The following is a 19,388-nucleotide window of genomic DNA, read 5'->3' on the forward strand; positions in this document are numbered from 1 at the left end:
TTTTCGGTGGGATTTGGGGGTTACACCCGACCGTGAAAACAATAAAAACTTACACAAACTAGGGACTAGTAAGTAGCACACCATGACATCCGCCCCGGGTGTCACCCCATGCTATGATATCCGCCCGTGTGTCATCCATGCTAGCAACGCCACCTATAAACGTTCCTTATAAAGACATCACGCTGCCTTATTCATAGATTATATATCTATGGCCTTATTTCCAAAACCACGTCACTTTGTACACAAATCTTAAGAAGATACGTAGTTATGGAAATAAGGTAGCTCAATTGTTTTTATATCTCCCCTTATTTTTTTATTTTGTATCAAAATTTTAAAAAAAACTACGTTTTCGCAAATAAAATCTAAGGGATAATAAAAGATCCTAGAAACGAAAAAAACCCTAGGTAAAATGCCAAGGTGTTGAAAAAAAATACCCAGATGCCCAGATCGATCTCAAAATGCCAAGATCTTGGGAGAAATACCAAGGAGTGGCAACATTTATACCCAGTTAGTACGAATAGCCTGAGAAAATAGCCAAATGCAACTGCGTCATTTTACTCCCTTTCCCAATAGATGGCGACGTTGTTCTATTCGTCTCAATTTCTCAAATTAATTCTTACTGCGCGGTTTTGTGATTGAGTTGGGAATAACAATAATAAATAGCTTCGGTTTCGAGTGCAGTTTGTGTTGATAAAAAGTGATACTCAAGGTACGAATTTTAAATTATCCTAATTTTCTAACATTATTGATTTTTATAGAATTGATTAGATAACCGGTTGATTTAGACGTTTAAAATAATCGTTTATTATTTAAAGTTGAGAACTGAGTTGTATCCTTATAGCCCCTGGTAATTGACTTACCTGTAAGCCTTTAAATTATCGCTTGTTTCTATATTTCACTCAAAGAAATGAAAAGAGAAAAAATTACATTTGTTGACTGGAAATTTAAGTGAATACGCTTTTAGTGAGATGAACTGATCGCAAAATTAAAATACCACATTCTTAATCAAAATAATTAACACTTAAAAGACAGGTGGAAAAAATTAAAACATGGAAAAGCATAAAATTGTAATATATGATTGGCCATAGAGGTATCTGTGTGCTATGTCTATAAGAGCGTATTGATAGATTATCTGTAGAATGGTTTCTCATTTCATATGAGCTTCCTGAAACAACATGCATTATCCCATGCATATCTCCCCATAAATTACAAAAATGTTTATGGCTATTTTTATATATTGTCTTGAAAATAAATGCTAGTTGTGTAAATTGGCCAATTTTTTATTGAGAGGAGTTTGTTAAATAGATTTGCCTGTTACTATTACTGAATATAACTTTATTCTAATAGCATCCCAAAGTTGTATATGACAATATGTGATAATTTAATATTTCCTTTTTTTTGTCCAAATCTCATAGGTTATGCTCATCTTCTGTAGTATTTTTATTATTCCTTAACTTTTTCGTAATGCTCTTGATATGACTTTAATCACTAAAAGGTGACTTCTTAAATCCCCTTCTGAATATGTAATCCCTCTATAATGAAGATTCTTGACATTTACTATGAGTATCTTGTGTTCAAATTCTTTCCTTTTTTCAGACTATGTAACAGTCATGTCCGAAGATGTTGCACTCAATAAAAGTGCCAACTTAATCAACTCTACCTTGGTGCCTGTAGAATCCTTGCTTTTTTATTATGGGAATATCTCGAGAGAAACCGCAGAATGGATATTATGGGATCGAGGCTGTCAAGACGGAATGTATCTTGTCAGAGAAAGTAGTGGGGATTACGTATTATCTCTTTGTTTCCATAAGAGGTGAATGCTGAAATTTTTCAATTGATTATGGCATGCTCAAGCTAGTGATGAGGCCAAACATCCTATAGAGTAGTATCACGCAACGTCACCCATGCTTTTTCCTACCGAGAAAAAAACTGCGCCTAAAATAGCGGCCATGGCCAAAGCTACGAGGTGATACTACTCAATATGCATCTTGAAAAATAACTTTTGAATCCAATGTCAAAATAATAATTCTATAATTTTTTTAAATTCTCAAAAACCATTTTCCAAATAGAAAATAATTCAGTCTAAGAATTCCCTAAACAGGGTTCATACAAACCAGGAGAACCTGGAAAACCTGGAAATATCAGTGAAACTGATTCTTTCCAAAAATATTAGGGAGATATCAGGGAAATTTTAAATATTGAACCAAAACCTGGATATATCAGGGAAATTTGTTTGAGTCTGGAAGCGCCTCAATAATTATATATAATTTTTTCGATTAAATGAAAACAAATGGCGCTTTAGCACCTGGAAATATCAGGGAAATTTCCAGGAGAAAACCTGGAAATATCAGCGAATTTAATTATCTAAATGTTGTATGAACCCTGCTAAATCATTTTCAAATATAAAATCCAAATTAGTATTTTTGGTTAACCTAGAGACGCCTAACCCCAATGCTAGAAACTGCTGAGTTTTCAGCTGCTAAACACAAAGCGTTGGCTTATAAGATGAAAGTCCAGTAACTAAGTGATCTTTTTGTGATGGTTCTTTGTTAAGTCAAAGGCTAATAGGCGCTTAAATAAAACATCATTCAAGGAAATCGCCAAGAAGGACCCGCAAGGTATTGTTTATATAGTGTTTGTTAAAATAATGTAAACTTTTCACCTGTAAACCGAACGTCCTGTTTTTATGACAAAAAAGCTATCTGCTTAAAAGGGAACACTTATTTGCATTCCGTGTGCATGAAAAGTTTCCATTATTTTAACAAGCACTATAAAACAGTGACTTGCAGGTCCTGGCTCTTGGAAATATTACTTCTTGGCAATTTCCTTGAAGGTGTTTTATTGATTGATGAAAGTCCATTAAGTTTGGTTCTATTTTTGTTCCTAGCATTTTGCATTACCGTATTAAAAGATTGCCTGGAGGAGATGTTGGTTTATGCGGAGTTCCTCATCAACTTTTTCCTGGTCCTGTTGAACTTGTTGAAGGAGTTGAGGGGCTGGCCTGCAAACCATCAATACCGTGTAACAAATCTCTGGATTCTATCCTTCCATTGACTCACTGGGGACTAACCCAGGATGAAATACGAGGAGCAATTATCCGAAAAGGCCAAGAATGGGGTCTTAATGTAAGCATGCTCATTTTATTCTTATTTATTCCTTGGGAATAAAGTTAGTTTTTAAAATTGAAGTCAGGCTTGTGGAGTTTTCACTAGTAAGGTTGTGTAGAATGTTCACTATAGAGTGCCAGCAGCTTGAAACCCTGCGACGTCACCAATGTTAAACGTCTATTGAGAAAAAACGCAAGTTTTCATGACAACCATTACGGAAGCTACGGCTGTGACGTCACTAACTTTTAAAAACTCATCAACTGCTAGCACTCTATAGTATTAAGGTTGAGATAATCAGTGGCATACAAAGCAAAAACATCAGTCATGTGCCAAAAATGGTCTCCAAACATTTTTACCAAATTATAAAATGTTGTTGATTGTCTATGCGGAAGCGTGTGACAAGAAATAGAAAGCAGTCACTATAAATTATATGACGATGTACTTGAATAAAATATAGGTTTGGGTTTAATTAATAATTAAGTATCATGTATTGTAAGTAAGTATTAGTAGTACAGTATATATTTTCTTATTAAGGAGACTGAACTTATGCTTAGTATGTCAGAGGAGCACAATGACGTAAAGCATCTAATAATAAAGACTCTTCATGAAATTCAACCGTGGTTTCACGGGTGTCTCTCTAGAGAACAAGCCGAGAGTCGTCTCATTGAAAGTGGTTTGAAAGATGGAAAGTTTCTGTAAGTATTTAACTAAATGTTTTAATGTTCATTTTCATGTTAACAATTAATTACCTATTTCACTCAACCCCTGAAATGATCCTATGTCAAAAATACACAAAAAATTTTGATTTTCAAATACTCAATTTGTTTAAGATTGAATATTGATAGGCAGGAAAATCTGGTTATAAAATCTCAAACTTCGTTTTGAAATTTTCAATTAATTTTTAAGTTCTAATAACCTGCATTCTGTAAGGGGAAACCCTGCGTATGTCACACTTTACGTAATTTTTGTACCACTTTCTCTGATAAAATAGAATTATTATTTTTTTGGAGATTTTTAAATAAATTTTTTTATGAGAATGGGGTAAGATAAATAGGTGGGGTTTGATTTATCTTGTTAAATATTTTTATGCCTTAAAATTTGTTCAAAGCTCATTTCTAAATTAGACCTTTATTATTTTATAAAAAGTTATTTAAAATTGTCATGTAAGTTACACGTTAGCCATCATTCTCAATATTTATATTGACATATAGATTCTGTTTTTATATTGTTTATTACAGTTTCAACACTTCTAAACACGTAACAACTATTATTTTTTAATTAGTTTATTTTGTGTCTGAGATATTAATGAATGTTTCGCAGCTTTGCCAGGCTCTTACTTGCATCTGGTTAGAGACAGTTTATTTGAGTGCTACTCTAACAATACAGAGTGATGCTTAGGGAGTACTTATCGCATCTAGTAGCATAAAACTAAATATCCACAGGGTTTCCCTGCCTTAAAGGGAGCATGTGGGGTTATGCATGGTCATGAAAATTGGGGATGGGTAATTGGTTGGAGCAGTGATTTAATTTCCTCGAGTTTATGCTGTGTGCGTTATCAGGATCTTCCACGCAGTGAGGAACACCCCTGGAAAGGCACATACATCTAAAAATTGCATTAGGCTGTTATAGGCTGCTACAGATTTTTCACCCTTCCAGTAGATCAACACCACTTCTATTGGCAAAAATATCAAGTATATTGTTCCATGGCGAATTAATCCTACTGCTTTATAATCCTTTTAAGGATTATAATTCACAGAATATATGCCCATATTTTTATTACTATCATCATGATCATGAAATTATGCAAATTGATCAAATAAATATGAATTTAAAAGGTACCTCATTATTTTCAGAGTGAGAGAAAGAAATGATTCTAGCTATGCATTTTGTCTGAGCCATGGTGGTAAAATTAAACATTATAAAATAGACATTTTGCCATCGGGAGAATTTGCCATTCAAGATGGTCAGAGGTTTCCAAGCATTATTGCTGTGAGTGTTAAGAAGCATGCTATTTGTATCTTTAACTTTCAAATTGATTTTCTCATTCCTCTGCGTTTTCAGCTTGTTAGCCACTATAGTTTGTTCAGCGATGGCCTTTGGTGTGCCTTGACAGAGCCTTGCGACAATCGAACCGCGAGTATTTCCTTTACTCACGTGACTCTAAATAAGCATCTTCCAACTAGTCCAAATCCGGAGCCATCAGATTTTCAAACATCTAGTTCTTCATCCAGTAGCAGTATTCATTCCAGTTCATCTTCGGTTGTTACAAACGATATCCGTGCCAAAACGTTCGATGGACAATGCGGTCCGTCACCCGCAGCTCCATTACTAAACAGTCCTTTTTCTACCGGAAATAAGTCCAAATGTATTACGGGGAGTGTACCCGGGTCTGCGGGTCAAAAGGGAATATTTACAAAATTAATACAAACTGTGTCTGGTTTTGAAAACCAGAATAGTTCAAGTAGTATGTCTCCGGCGAAGTCCAGTCATCCCAACACCTCAGAAAGTGACCCTGTTGTTATCAATCAAAAAGTAACTGCGAATGTCACTTTAACGCCCCAAAAGAGGAAGAGTTTGTGTAACGCCCAATCCCCTGTCCTTAAAGATGAAATCCACTCACATAGGCGGAATAGTGGTCCTGGAAATTTTAAAGTTATTCAGAAAGCCTCGAGTTTTGACTTAATACCAGCCTTCATATCTGCCTTATTCTCAGGAAATGATGCCAAAGAGTGTGGCAAAGCCAAAAAATTTGTTGAAGGGGCTATGGATGGTAAACACGCTTCGGGAAATAGTACTCCGCCTTGTCAACACAATCATTCCAAATCTGAATTTTATGTTAGCTGCAATCCCAAAGAAGTATCGACACCACAGTCTTCGCAAGAAGTTGAGACTAGCCATCAAAATTCCAATTCTAAACTATGCAACAAGAATAGTCCAAAAATGTTAAACTATGCAAATAAAGAAATTTTAAATGGTAACGGAAGGTCACTCAGTCTGGGGGAAACCAATTCTTGCATTTTTGACGCTTCTAAATCCAAAGAGAGTGATTCGCAGGTTTTTATTCGAAGTGCCTCTTCACCTTCAGTCGTGTGTCAAGGAAGCAAAACCAGATCTTCAACTCAACCAGACCTATTGCTTAAACCTACCTCAAATATTGAACAACCTGCTAAATCTTCAATTTCGCATGAGAAAAGGTACATAATCTTCACATTTATTGAATTTCTACCTACTACATTTTTGAAAATAAGAAAATTTAATTTTTTTGAAGTTACATTATTACATGACATACGTTGCTCACATTGCACACTTTAACCTCCCTTAACCATTATCGAAATTTGATTATTGTTTTTACATTAGGTTAAGGTCATCAGGGTAGCTAGACATAGGAAATTATTAAAATTTTCCTGGGTTTTTGAAAAGTAAAGTAAAAAAAAAAACATTTTCAAAAATGTGTGTTACTTTTGATGAACAAAGAGTTAATAGTATAAGTTTCGGAATAAAAATATTCCTCATTGTTTGAGACATGGTATGTTTCATTTTTGATTTAGTTTATTAATTGAGAAGTCCAACCAACTGCAAAATACAACATTAGTTCAGAAACATTCCTCCATCGATCTTTCTGATGACATCTCAGAATCCGATTTAAACTCGAGTTCAAAAAATAGTTCACAAGGTGTCATTTCTGGGGAAAACTTGAAAGCTTCTATGAATCCATGTTTAGTAAGTTGCTTAATATTATTTATACTGTTTTGATAAAATTTGTACTGAAAAAAAATCAAACCAACTTCCGGGAAATTGTAAATAGTAAAATTTTAGGGGAATCAATTATGTTATGTGGAATAATTGTCTGGTATAATTTCTTTGCGGAACTATTCCAATGGTGCTTATGTGGCTGGCTTAGCCATTAATTCGTGAGGTACAAGCCCCGTCACCCTATCTTTTGAGAAAAGAGCACGGTCCTCGAGACCTATAGTTTTGGTCTTGACTCTTATGTACAAAATTTGTTTGTTTATGAGTTAATCCTTAAAATAATGTAATGGAATAATTTTGCACACGCTTTTCAGGAATAGATAATCTAAGTGGCTAAGAATATAAAATACGTTAATCAATTTTAAAATCTGAATTTTTTTATAAATGATGCGGAAGAAGCCCACATTATCATAACGTCTCATGGATTTTGAGTTTCAAAAAATTATTAAGACAGTTACCATTCCTTGATTTTGGTAGAGAAACACACCCCCTCCCCCCAAAAAAAACTTGATGGAAAAAAACTTATTTAAGAATATACTGATTTATAGAATTGGAACTGTGTTTTAAAATCTTTTCTGTAATTTTTTACTGGTTCAGGGGTCTGAACAAGATCTGATGTACTTTGATTTGGATGAGGATGACAATTTGAGAGCTACAAACAAATTCAATTCAATGCCAGTACCTGTGGAAGGAAACGACTACCTCACAGACCCACTTAATATCGACAACAAGTCTAGTAGTCTAGAAATACGGTCAAATGTTTCCATTTCAGAAAGTAGTGATCAACTTGATGTATATGCCACTCTGACTGGAGACTCTAATTCTATAAAAGGAACTCTGAAAAGAGACAAATCTCCAATTCTAATTGAATTGGAGCCAGCCACTGGCTCCATTAAAGGTGAGTAAAGTGGGTGTTTCACTTTGGGCTGAACCTAAATTGCGTGCTTGGTTCTTTTAGAGCGGCGATACTTGTAGCACCATTGCTTCCAATACTGTAAAAATTTTAACATGCACAATAAAAGCGAATTAGGGGTTACGCTAAATATATTGAGCTCATTATCTAACGTTTCTATGCACATTCGGTGTTTGAGTGAAAAGTTGCGGGTGATGTAATTTGAAAAATGGGGTTTGTATGATTCCGGATCATTAGTTTATTTGTCCAAGGTTTCACTTTGAAATGTCTGTTTGCTGCAGTGAGGAATTATTGTAGCATTCATGTTTGGTGAACTTTTTCCTTGGCTTACCCCATTTATACAAAATCATACACGCCCCTGATCAGCTTTTTTCAATACAAAACCGCTGCTAATCGAGTCACCAAATAATTATTCTTGTTCTTCTCTCTCATTAGTCTCTTTGTTATGTTTTTGGATAATTAATCACAATTGTATAAATATTAACATTAACATTACTATTCCTACTAAGAATTATGCAGTTTGAGATCGTCACAAGTGTCTGGACTAGTCATACCCCTTTTTCTCTGATACGTGGCTACTTTTGGTTTCTACATACTTCAAATATAACTTGGCCTGATGTTATGGTGTGCGTGGCCGTAGGCCGCGAGAGATGAGATAGGAGCCCAAAAATAGTTTGACACTGAAAGTGGGGCCCTAGGTGGTCGCCTCGCTTGCCTTGCGCCAACACCAGCGCTGAATATAACCCGCAAACTTACAAACTGAATATTACATTCTTGAAAACTCAATCTCTGACTTGATCACTGAGGTCTATAGTGGCGGAGTGGTTAGCACTTTCACCTCACAGCAAGAGAAGCCGGGCTCGATCCCAGCCTGGTTTAAGTTATCTCCCCACTGGTTTAGGGGGTTTCCCCGCGAGCTTGTCGGTTTCCCCTTACATAAAAACTTGTTGAGGTTAATGGTAATAGTTACTGTAGGGAGCTGTTGGCTCGCGTGGCATGAAGGGCTTTCCACTACCCTCCTATGCATTGTAACCCAACCACCTGAATTAATGGCTTTAAAGTCGCTTGATGACTTAGGCCTAAGGTTGTGGTTTGGGTATTAGTCTAGCTGATTATTATTAAAAAAAAGATCGTTTGAGAAACTGCTAATCAGTCTAAACTCTTAATTTGTAATTTGTGGTGGTATTTTTGTGGTTCAGCGGTGCTTTGTCCCATTCGAACTGGCAGGTTATTTCCACCCAGTAGCAATTACATACTCTGGCCGATCTGGATGACCATATTTATTACAAGCTCATGAACCAAAACAAAACCACCATCTCTCAAATTAAAATCCATTTTGTCAATAGTTGTTTCTATAAAATAAACCGAATAAAAAGATAAATATATATGTTGCTCTTACGTCACAAGACGCTTCATTTGTATATATTTCTTTGCTATATTACTATGTTAATTTATAAAAAGAACTATTGTATTCTTGGAAGCATACAATGGGTGCAGGTTACAAGCACCTGATCCGAGAGGTGAGAGAGTTAGGGATGTGCTCCCTCTTTTGTTAAATTGGTTGAGAAATGTAATCGGATCCCAGATAATTCTTTGATCAACTCAAATAACTGGGCAGCCCAGCTTGTTGTCCATGACATATAAAGTACTTGCTTCAACTCCATTCTTTGCACTAGTATACTTGTTGATTTTAACTTAATAAATTGCACTTTGAATGCACCCTTAAAGATTATTCTAGCTGCAAGTGGCTTTAAATTTAATGTTTCAACATTTTTACGTATAATAATTTCGAGTTAATTAATCTGTAAATCATTCAAAATTATTAATATAACACTCCTAATTTCATTCTTTAGATTCCTTGTGTGGCTCATTCTTGTCTCAAGAAGATTCTGAACTGGCATATCAAACGTTAAGGAGACACCGAAGGGGACCCGTTACTTTAGATCGTTCTGCAATTACGTTAAATGAAAAAATAGGTAAGATTAATATACCGGGACAATAAACTACTGAACCAGAGTTATAAGCAAAATCCACATTCTTATTATTTCTTTATTGGGTAATTATTTCTGAAATCATCAGACTTGGCTGCATTATAGTAACAGATTTAAACCAAACTTTTTTTTAAGGGTTCATCTACCTCTACAATGAAGATTTCCGAAGTTTACCAGAAAAATTTCAAAAATTTTAATAGTTATGTTTTTCTGAAATTTGAGTTTTTTGGCTTAAATTTGGTATGTTATTGACATTTATTTTAATATCGCGTTTGTTGAAGGTTGGAAAAACATAAAAAAGGGTATCCTAAGTTAAAACTGTACGCTGAAACATAATTTGGGGTGAATCTTAAAATTTTACTCACTAGGCGGCACACTGGCCTCCATTATCAAGAAGACTTTTTTCAGTGCATCATCTTATACACAGAAACGTTCTTGTAAAATATCGTTTTGGTCTAAGCATAATTTCTATATAAAGAAAATATTACATTTATCTCATTTTTGACCAATTATTTATTGCAATTTTTTTGACTACACCAAAATTAAGCCAAAAAACTCAAATTTCAGAAAAACATAACTTTTAAATTTTTTTTTAATTTTTCCGGTAAAATTCGGAAATCTTCATTGTAGAGGTAGATGAACCCACAAAAATTTGGTTAAAATCTGTTACAATCATGCAACAAAGTCTGATGATTTCAGAAATAATTACCCTATTTCATTCTAAAATTTTTTTTATTAAAAATAATTTTTTCTTATTACTATTTGGCAAAGTATTAAGTTACGAATTTATCAATTTAGGAATTATTTATTGTTGTGTACTAGCATAAGTAACATAATAACAATAAGTATGACACTTCTTGCTTTAATGCTAATTTTCTAACCAAACCTTTTTTCGGCACAGATACTCTCTTCAAGCTGTGACTTGGACTCTCGACTTACCATTCATGCGTTATAAAAAACATGAGCTTGTGGTACCGAGAAAAACTTTTTTCATTTTTATCATTTTAGCCTAATATTCCGCCTGTCTATCGGAAACCAGATATTTCAGCTTAGCGGAAGTCTCGCATATTTTAGACACTAGAGGGCTCTGTGCTTAGAAAACATCTTGATTATTCAATAACTTTGAAAATCAGTTTGGTTGTAAATCTCGTTAATTGTCATACTTATTGTTATTATGTTACTTATGATACTAGTAAATTCTCAATTACCGAATTTAGTGCTAGCTAATCACCTTTAACTATACTTTACATAACGTTAGCTACAAGATCAACTATGTGTAAAATTTTTATATTGGAACTGATTTTCGAAATCAGGAAAATATTAAAATTGGTTAAATAATGCATGTCCTACACCTTTTCAGTGGCCTTATCCTGCTAGGACAGGCCAAACTGCAAAATGTATGGTTGTATCCCTTACCAAAAATTAAGTGGTCTAGGAACTTGGTTTTAAGTTTGTATTTGGAACAAATACCAACTAAAACCATACATAAAAACAACTTATTACCAACTAAAACCATACTGCCAACTTAATATCCACTTATTACCCCTTTAACTAGTTTATTGAAAAATGCTGACAACTTAAAACCAACTTAATACCAACTAAAATGTGTATACCAACTAAATACAAACTAAAAGCCAACTTATTTTTTGGTATGGGTATTAACACATTTTTTTAGTTAATTGTGTGTCGTGGCTTTATGCCATTGGCTATTTTAAATCTTTACAACTGTTTTAATCAAAGACCTCCTGATCAATTGTTTTCATTTATAATCTGTTTACTTTTTAATAGGTTCTGGTAACTTTGGAGAAGTTTGGTGTGGTAGCTTTTCGTCTGGTAGTTTAGAAGTTCTATTTGCAGTCAAAATGTTGAAAGAAAGCGCCGCTCATCAAAAGGTATTTTGGAAATTCCTTTACAAGCCTTGTATTAGTAGTTAAATGTCATTTGGAACAAATACCAACTAAATACCAACTTCAAACCTACTTAAAACCAGCTTACAAATAATATGTAATTTTCTGACCACTAAAAACCAACTAATAACCAACTTAATAACATCTTAATAACAACTTATTACCCCTTTAACTAGTTTATTGAAATATTCTGACCACTTGAGCCTACTTAAAACCAACTTAACGTCAACTAAAATGTGTATACCAACTAAAATCTAACTTATTTTTTGGTAAGGGATTATAACCTTCTGTTAGCAGAAATTGGTTCATTACTTACACAAAAGCATAAAATTCACATTTATCAATAAATCAAAATTACTAATATGTATGAAACTTTTGAAATGACATCCAATTAGGACATATTATAGAAAAAATCTAAAATAATTTACTTCAAGCGTGCTCGATTTTAACTTATTGCTATTTTAGGATGAAATTCTGTCAGAAGCGCACACAATGGCAGCTTTAGATCATCCACACATAGTACGACTTATTGGTAAGCTTATTGTTTTCTTTAATAAAAATTAATTGATTCTAATATATCTTATGAGAAGTATCCGTCTTCCTATACTGCTATATGCAGGAATCTATATATGTATACACTTGGAATGACAATGAAGTTCACTTACCTCCTTTGCTACTTTTTTTACAATCTTAGTAAGTTATTTTATGCTGAACTAGAACAGTTTCTTGGGGGTCATGGCAAATTCTGCAAAAACTTCAATGTGGTGTTTCTTAAATTAATTTTCCGAGTGAGTGTAATTCATTTTCTTTCCAATGGTGAGCATTCTTAGCTACGGTAGCCAGCAAATTAATTTGAATGAATGCATTACGTCTTACATTCGACATAGTTAAAGCCGCACCCATTTCTCGAGCCTCTATCGTGGTATGTATCCTTAGACGTTCGAAGTGTATGCATGTATGATTTCCTGTTACATGTAATGCTATTTTAAAAAATAATAACTCTTGAGTGTAACAATGTAATATTATTTTCAAAAATAATAACTCTGATTTATTAGGCAAATCCTCTTACCATTTAAAATTTTTCAGCAAATTGAAGTATAATTTTTTTATTTTGTTAACTTTCAGGTGTTTGTGATAGTGATCCCTTCATGTTAGTGATGGAATTAGCCCCCCTTGGCCCTCTCAACAAATATTTAAAAGCACATAGGTAACTTATACTTTTTTACAATCTTTATCAGGTTTACAAAGTAGGAAGTTGCTCTTACAGAGGGAGGAAAATCTTGGCACAGTTTTAAGAGGTCGTCTATATTTAATAAAAAGCACTATAAAACTAATACTTTATTCAGATACTATACACCAAAATTAATTCAATGCAAGAATGCATTTATTTATATTTGGAGAGAATGAACACCCTGCGATTGAATTTTAAGGGGAGAAGCATATTGGCAGACCATGAGGAGGATTGGGAGAAATGCCGAAAGTCGTTAGATGACTTTGGTGGTGCCTTGGGTTTAAGCCTAGCCTAGATGATCGTCTAAACGTAGCCCCTCAGTAAAAATAAATACTTGGTTAAGGGCATCAGTAGTCTTTGAAATGTACTGACTTCTGTCGTGAGGCAAGTTAGTTTTAAATACAAAAGGAACTGCCAGTTTGAATGCTTTGTTGGGCTCTTAACTCTGTATTTAGTAGGCATATCCCTTACCAAAAAATAAGTTGTCTAAAAACTACTTAAACTTGGCTTGAGACAAATACCAACTAAATACTAACTTAAAAACCACTTAATACCAACTAGAAGTAGACTTAAAGCCAACTCCGATTTCGCTTAATGGAGGCAACTTAAAGCCAACTTGAAACCAACTTAAAAATAATGTAATTTTCTGACTACTAAAAACCAACTAATTACCAACTTAAAAAACTTGAGCCTACTTGAAAACAACTTAATATCAACTAAAATATGTAAACCAACTTAATATCAACTAAAATATGTAAACCAACTTAATATCAACTAAAATATGTAAACCAACTTAATATCAACTAAAAACCAACTTATTTTTTGGTAAGGTATATTTTAAGAATACCCTTGTACAACATGTTATCTACTCTGGTGCAACCTTTGGCTTTAGAACTATTAGAGATTAGAACAACTAGACTATATAACTATAATTTAAATTTTTAACATAAAAAACACTGAAGGGGCCACAGCCACGTTTGAAAAAATAAGGCCCAGATTTACGATGTGGTAGCAGTTACAATCAATCATATTCTAGAAACAATCCCTTACGAAAAAATAAGTTGTCTAGGAAATACTTAAAGTTGGTTTTAAGTTTGTATTTGAGACAAATACCTACTTAAAACCAACTTAAAACTTACTTAATTAAGACCACTAAAAACCAACTTAAAGTATTTTCCCACCAAGTTAATAACAACTTATTACCCCTTTAACTAGTTTATTGAAATATGCTGACCACTTTAGCCTACTTAAAACCAACTTAATGTCAACTAAAACGTGTATACCAACTAAAATCCAACTTATTTTTTGGTAAGGGAAGCATATGAAACTGGTTAAATTCAAACGCTGGTGTTTCCCTAAGTGTTTTTTGTGTTAAAAATTTTAATTATATAGTTGTTTCATAGCCATAAAAATATTTTGTTCTGGTTTTAAACTAGTTGAGAATAATCAGAAAACAAGAAAGGTAATACTAAAAAATAGTAACAATACTATCAACTATATGACAAATTGAAATGGAAATAAAATAATTTTTTCTAATTAAAAACATAATACAGCTTAAACCTTGTATGAAAACAAAACTTGATTTAAATGGTGTTTAAACAAAAACTTCGTTACATTTGTACACATTGAAAATTTTATTAAAAACGAGGCTTAGTGAACCGAAAATAGTAAAATGGTAACCACTAAGCCTGATGTTTTTAATTAAATTTTTAACTTTTGTAAATACAACAGTGTTTTAAGGACTGAAATAGTTACATAGAACTGCAAATAGTCTTTGAACTTGATTAGTCATCTAAAGTGGTGATTCCTCAGTATGAACACTACCTTTAGTAGTGGTGAATTAAGCTACGTTTTTTTGTGATTTTAATTATTGATGAAATTTGTGAATTTGTAGGGATACACCTTTAGACAATATATTGATGTTGATGGTTCAAGTAGCGAATGCAATGGAATTTTTAGAAAGCCAACAGTTTGTACATAGAGATTTGGCAGCTAGAAATGTTTTGTTGGTTAATGAAAATTTTGCTAAAATCAGTGATTTTGGAATGTCTCGAGCATTAAATTTAGGAAAAGAGTATTATCGGGTAAGATTGATTATCCTTATAGCTGAATAACATTATCTAAGATTAAAGTGATCGAGTTTATTTCAGGCTGAAACTCCTGGAAAATGGCCCCTTAAATGGTACGCGCCAGAGTGCATTTATTATTTCAAGTTTAGTACAAAATCTGATGTTTGGAGTTTTGGAGTTACGTTATGGGAGGCGATGTCGTGGGGACACAAACCCTATCAAGTAAATTTTTTTCTGACAATTTTATCAGGTTTATTCTTGTATGCTTTGTCAGTTGAAAGTGAGGTGTTATTATTTTTTTTAATTATAAGCAAATATGATAATTTAACTCACACTTTCAGAAACAAAAACTACCTATGTTTGAATAAATGTTTTTTTACAAAATAAATTACTACGGAAGAGGCTTTTAGAATATACTTTGTCCCCACCCAATATTCCACAAATGGAAAATTTTGTGTATCCTACTACGCCACAAACGGAAAAGTAACACTAGAAAACGTTAATTTTCAATAGAAATTTTCAAAAATTAATATATCCACAAATTTTTATTTCCGCAAAATAATTTTGTATCGTCTAAAGTATAAAAAAAAAAACAAATCGGACATGTGTTGGCGTATTGATATTCAGCCAAAATATCAACTAATCTGGTGTTTCCTCCCTAGATAGCACCAATTTTTTGATTTCCACCCAAAATTATTTTACCATCTATCTTCAAAACAACTTGCTTACAAAAGATATAGTTAGACTGCAGAAGTTAAAAAAGCTTAATATTTTTATATTTCACTGAAATGAAAACTATAAAAGTTTATACTCCATTGTTGACATTTATCTTTTATTATAATAATTATAATAATAATCAACTTGGGTAAAAAGATATTAAATATTTCATTTTACACGTTAAGGTAATAGAATTTTTCTCGCAACCTACGTAAGTCGGGTTTTATGGCAACTGTTAATGTATTACAGCGTTAAACCTATTAACAGTAGTCAAAGAGCCAAGTTTCAGATGTAATTTTTGTTATTTTCTTTCAGGGACTGAATGGGGGAGATATTCTTCGAATGTTTGATCGTAATGAAAGATTACCTAAACCTAATCTTTGCCCAGATTCTGTTTATGATATAATGTTGCAGTGTTGGAATTTTAGGTATTCATAATTTTTACTGTCATAAATTAACTCAACACAGGTTAGAAGGAAATATTTTAAATTTATCAAATAGTCATAAGCCAAGACAAAGGGGACGTACATGCATAGGCATCATTGGTCAAAACAAAGGGGGACGTATAGGCATTATTGTTAATTTTTTGTGACGCTCTAAATGCAGCTCTCGAATTGGCCTGAGCCGCTCTAACCGTATGTGGTCTAATTTTCGATAAGCAATAGTGACTATGCTGTGGGGTAAACTACTGAACTCAGTCCCAGAGTCAGGCTGATCTATATTAATTCTTGGGTGTTTATCAATAAATTCATGATTATAGCTATTGGTAATCAATGAATTCATTATTATAGCCATTGGTAATCAATAAATTCATGATTGTAGCTATAGATAATCTATAAATTCATGATTGTAGCTATAGGTAATTAATGAATTCATGATTGCTTCAGTTTTGTTTACATACACATTTTGTAACTGCAAAAATTTTGACTAATTTAAAAAAAATTCTTTATTTTTCAGGCCTGAAGATAGGCCAGATTTTTCTCTCTTACACGAGTTGTTAAAGCAATGTGCAGCTAGTTTTAAGTGTAGATGAAATCTGCTTTCGAGCTTAGGAGAAAATTGTATTGTAGATAGTTCATGGTATGTATTAATTTTTGTCTCTGAAATACTCTTAAGGGGTCAGATATTTCTGAAGTCCTGGAAATTTACAAAAAATAAAACTTTGATATTAGCCCAAAAATATCAAAATCAGAACTAAAATTTTAATATCAGTGCAAAGATTTTATAATTAGTTCTAAATAATTATAAAAAGTTTAAAATAGGAAATTTGGTAGGAAATCGTAATCTAAAATCCGTCACAGAATTCCAAAATTTGTTTTATATTTGAAATCAGTTCCAATATTTCCAAACAGAACTGATCTAAAATCTGCGTAAAAAAAATTAAAAATTGGCTAAGTTATTATTTAAAATCTCTAAAACCATACTCTATCCGAAATTTAAATTTTTGTGCATGAAACATCCGTTGCATCTTTCGGTCTCACTGACATATTTATTTGCTTTTCTCACTCCAACATATGTAGCAGTATTTTCACAATCAAAGTTAATTTTAAAATTGCTTGAATTTATTAGTTAAAATTTGTTTTACATCCTAAATCCGGTAGACTAAGAAAATCTGACACCTCAAAATACCCCATCTAAAAAACGTGGAACAATTATGAAATTTGATGTTACAAGTGACATCCTGAACTGTCATATGTAACGTGTAATTTCACAGTTGTGATTTAGTTAAGTTTTCATTTGATAGATTGGGTATTTATCTCAAACTCTAGCAGAGTTGTATAAAAATTGCGAATGCTGAAGAGTAGCGTAACCTACTAGGCCAGTAACTAACAACCAAAGCCTGTTGACGTTCTAAATGTTAAAAACCCTAATGTGGAGATTCGGCCGATAATAATTTCATCTAGGACAATCGTTATATGCTTGTCCGTATAAAAGCTTTGGGCCATTTAAGAAAATGCTCTATCTATCGGCAACTTTTAACACGGACTAATTGAAATTTTCAAATTAGTTAAGTAATTTGATCTAAAATGTGATGCATGTCTACTTTTTATAAATTTAATTGTTATAAACAATAGATTGCGGCCGTAATATTTGTTTTTCCTGTTGGATATTATTTTTTGGATAAGTCATGTCCTAGATGAAATCTCTTACTGCCCTGTGTTTGATATTATGTTATAGGGTTTCCATAAGGAATAATGTCAATTCAAAGTAAGGTTGTTGTTTTATAGGTGTAGTGACTGGAGAAGTGGCTCAGCACAATGCTACTAAATTGTGTATTTATATTTTGTTTATATAAAGTTGTATTATGAAAATTATTTGTAATAAATCTTTTGTGTAAGTCATTCCCAAATGTTAAAACTGTGTAATTTAGTTTAATTTACATATTTACTTTATACCTAATCTATGGTTGATTATTTAACGCCAAAGGATGTTCCATGGTCTTATTATAGACTTATAACAGATTTTCCAGGACATCTATTATCTCAAAAATGCATCTTCTCAACGTAACCCTAGACCACGAGCCCCACTTTTAGGAAAACATTGCACATGCAATTATCTCACTGACTTTTTCAGGAATTCATAGAATGACCAAGGGAAAAACAAGCCAGATATTGTACCCAATTCTATTTAATCCCCTTCGCCACCCCAAATTGCATTGAAGAAACAAGAAAGGCAGGGTTGCCACAAAATTTTTAGACTTAATTTCCCTGTTTTCCCTGACAATTAAAAGATTTTTCTGCCTTTTTATGCCAAAATGTTTATTTTATTTTATACTTTACTTTTATCAGAAGGGAATTCGCGATTCCCTCAAGGTAGCTACAACAATTGATAGTTTTAAAAATTATGCCATAAGTACGTTATTAATTTTGTGGCTTACACAATCGGGCTAGGTTATTGAGGGATTTAAACATAGTGTGCAGGAATAATTTCAAATTGATTTTGGAGTGTTAATTTGTGAGTTTCTAAATATGGGGACCAGATGAGCAATAATCAAAGATAAGAAGGACAAGGATTTTGTGCAGTGTTTTAAACCTAAGGGTGGGTTTATTATGTAAAGTTTTGACTAATCATAATAATAATCAAAACATTTGATAGTAATTACCCTTTTTAAAATTATTAATTTTATATATAATCTTTGTAAGACTACTTGTTTGTAATGGCGGTATGGCTTTTGTTCCTGGGGCAGCAAACATTCCTGGTTGTACAAAGCCTTCGAGATCAGGAATATATAGTACGACTAACAAGCTCAGCCAAAGAACAAATGGGTCTTCAATGTCCCCTAAGAGTGGTATTATGCAGCGTACCATTAGTTTTAAAAATTAAGTTGTGATTTTTGTGGCCCAAGTGTAGGATTGAACACTTCAGTGTTAAAACACTGACCATAATTCGTGTTCCAGTATTTGAGGTCTAAGTTCAAGGCAGTTGGCATGGAATGGGAGAAATTTTGCATATTGGTAGAATTAAATGTCTTACATGTTTGACCTTTGACACCAGATATTTGAGTTAAAAAAATACTGAAAGTTCAAGGTAAATTTTTATAGAGTAAGCTGCTGTAGCCTTGATTTTGAAAGCTGAAAGATGGGCGCTTGGCTGTATTTTGACATCTCAATCAGTGGCGTAAATAGGGGCCCCCAAACGTTTATGATTTTATTAGTGAAAGAAATAAAGTATATCATAATAGATATTAAGGACAAGAACAGTG

At 33.0% G+C, this 19,388-nt stretch overlaps 1 protein-coding gene across 1 annotated transcript; it reads left to right on the forward strand.

Moving 5' to 3' along the window:
* The first annotated feature begins 525 nt into the window (after positions 1 to 525).
* Positions 526 to 18,029, forward strand: LOC149926045 (uncharacterized). Its single transcript, XM_090160583.1, has 17 exons — positions 526 to 709; positions 1,597 to 1,813; positions 2,888 to 3,125; positions 3,642 to 3,802; positions 4,961 to 5,096; positions 5,169 to 6,301; positions 6,656 to 6,827; positions 7,455 to 7,755; positions 9,624 to 9,746; positions 11,550 to 11,653; positions 12,134 to 12,200; positions 12,794 to 12,875; positions 14,794 to 14,983; positions 15,050 to 15,190; positions 16,001 to 16,113; positions 16,643 to 16,765; positions 17,914 to 18,029. Exons 2-16 carry the CDS (start codon positions 1,611 to 1,613, stop codon positions 16,716 to 16,718), a joined length of 3,240 nt encoding a protein of 1,079 aa, XP_090016709.1. The 5' UTR covers positions 526 to 709; positions 1,597 to 1,610; the 3' UTR covers positions 16,719 to 16,765; positions 17,914 to 18,029.
* The last annotated feature ends 1,359 nt before the right edge of the window (positions 18,030 to 19,388 follow it).

Source organism: Leiobunum rupestre, chromosome 10 (genome assembly GCF_980474605.1).
Source record: "Leiobunum rupestre chromosome 10, qqLeiRupe1.1.hap1, whole genome shotgun sequence".
In the NCBI taxonomy this organism is placed as follows: Eukaryota; Metazoa; Arthropoda; class Arachnida; order Opiliones; family Sclerosomatidae; genus Leiobunum; species Leiobunum rupestre.

What these genes read in the sequence shown, in the direction of transcription:
- LOC149926045 (XM_090160583.1), top strand. Translation starts at nt 1,611, where the DNA reads ATGTCCGAAGATGTTGCACTCAATAAAAGTGCCAACTTAATCAACTCT. An exon ending in AGCCACTGGCTCCATTAAAG is followed by an intron (nt 7,756 to 9,623) that starts GTGAGTAAAGTG and finishes TTCATTCTTTAG; the next exon opens with ATTCCTTGTGTGGCTCATTC. An exon ending in AAAGCGCCGCTCATCAAAAG is followed by an intron (nt 11,654 to 12,133) that starts GTATTTTGGAAA and finishes TTGCTATTTTAG; the next exon opens with GATGAAATTCTGTCAGAAGC.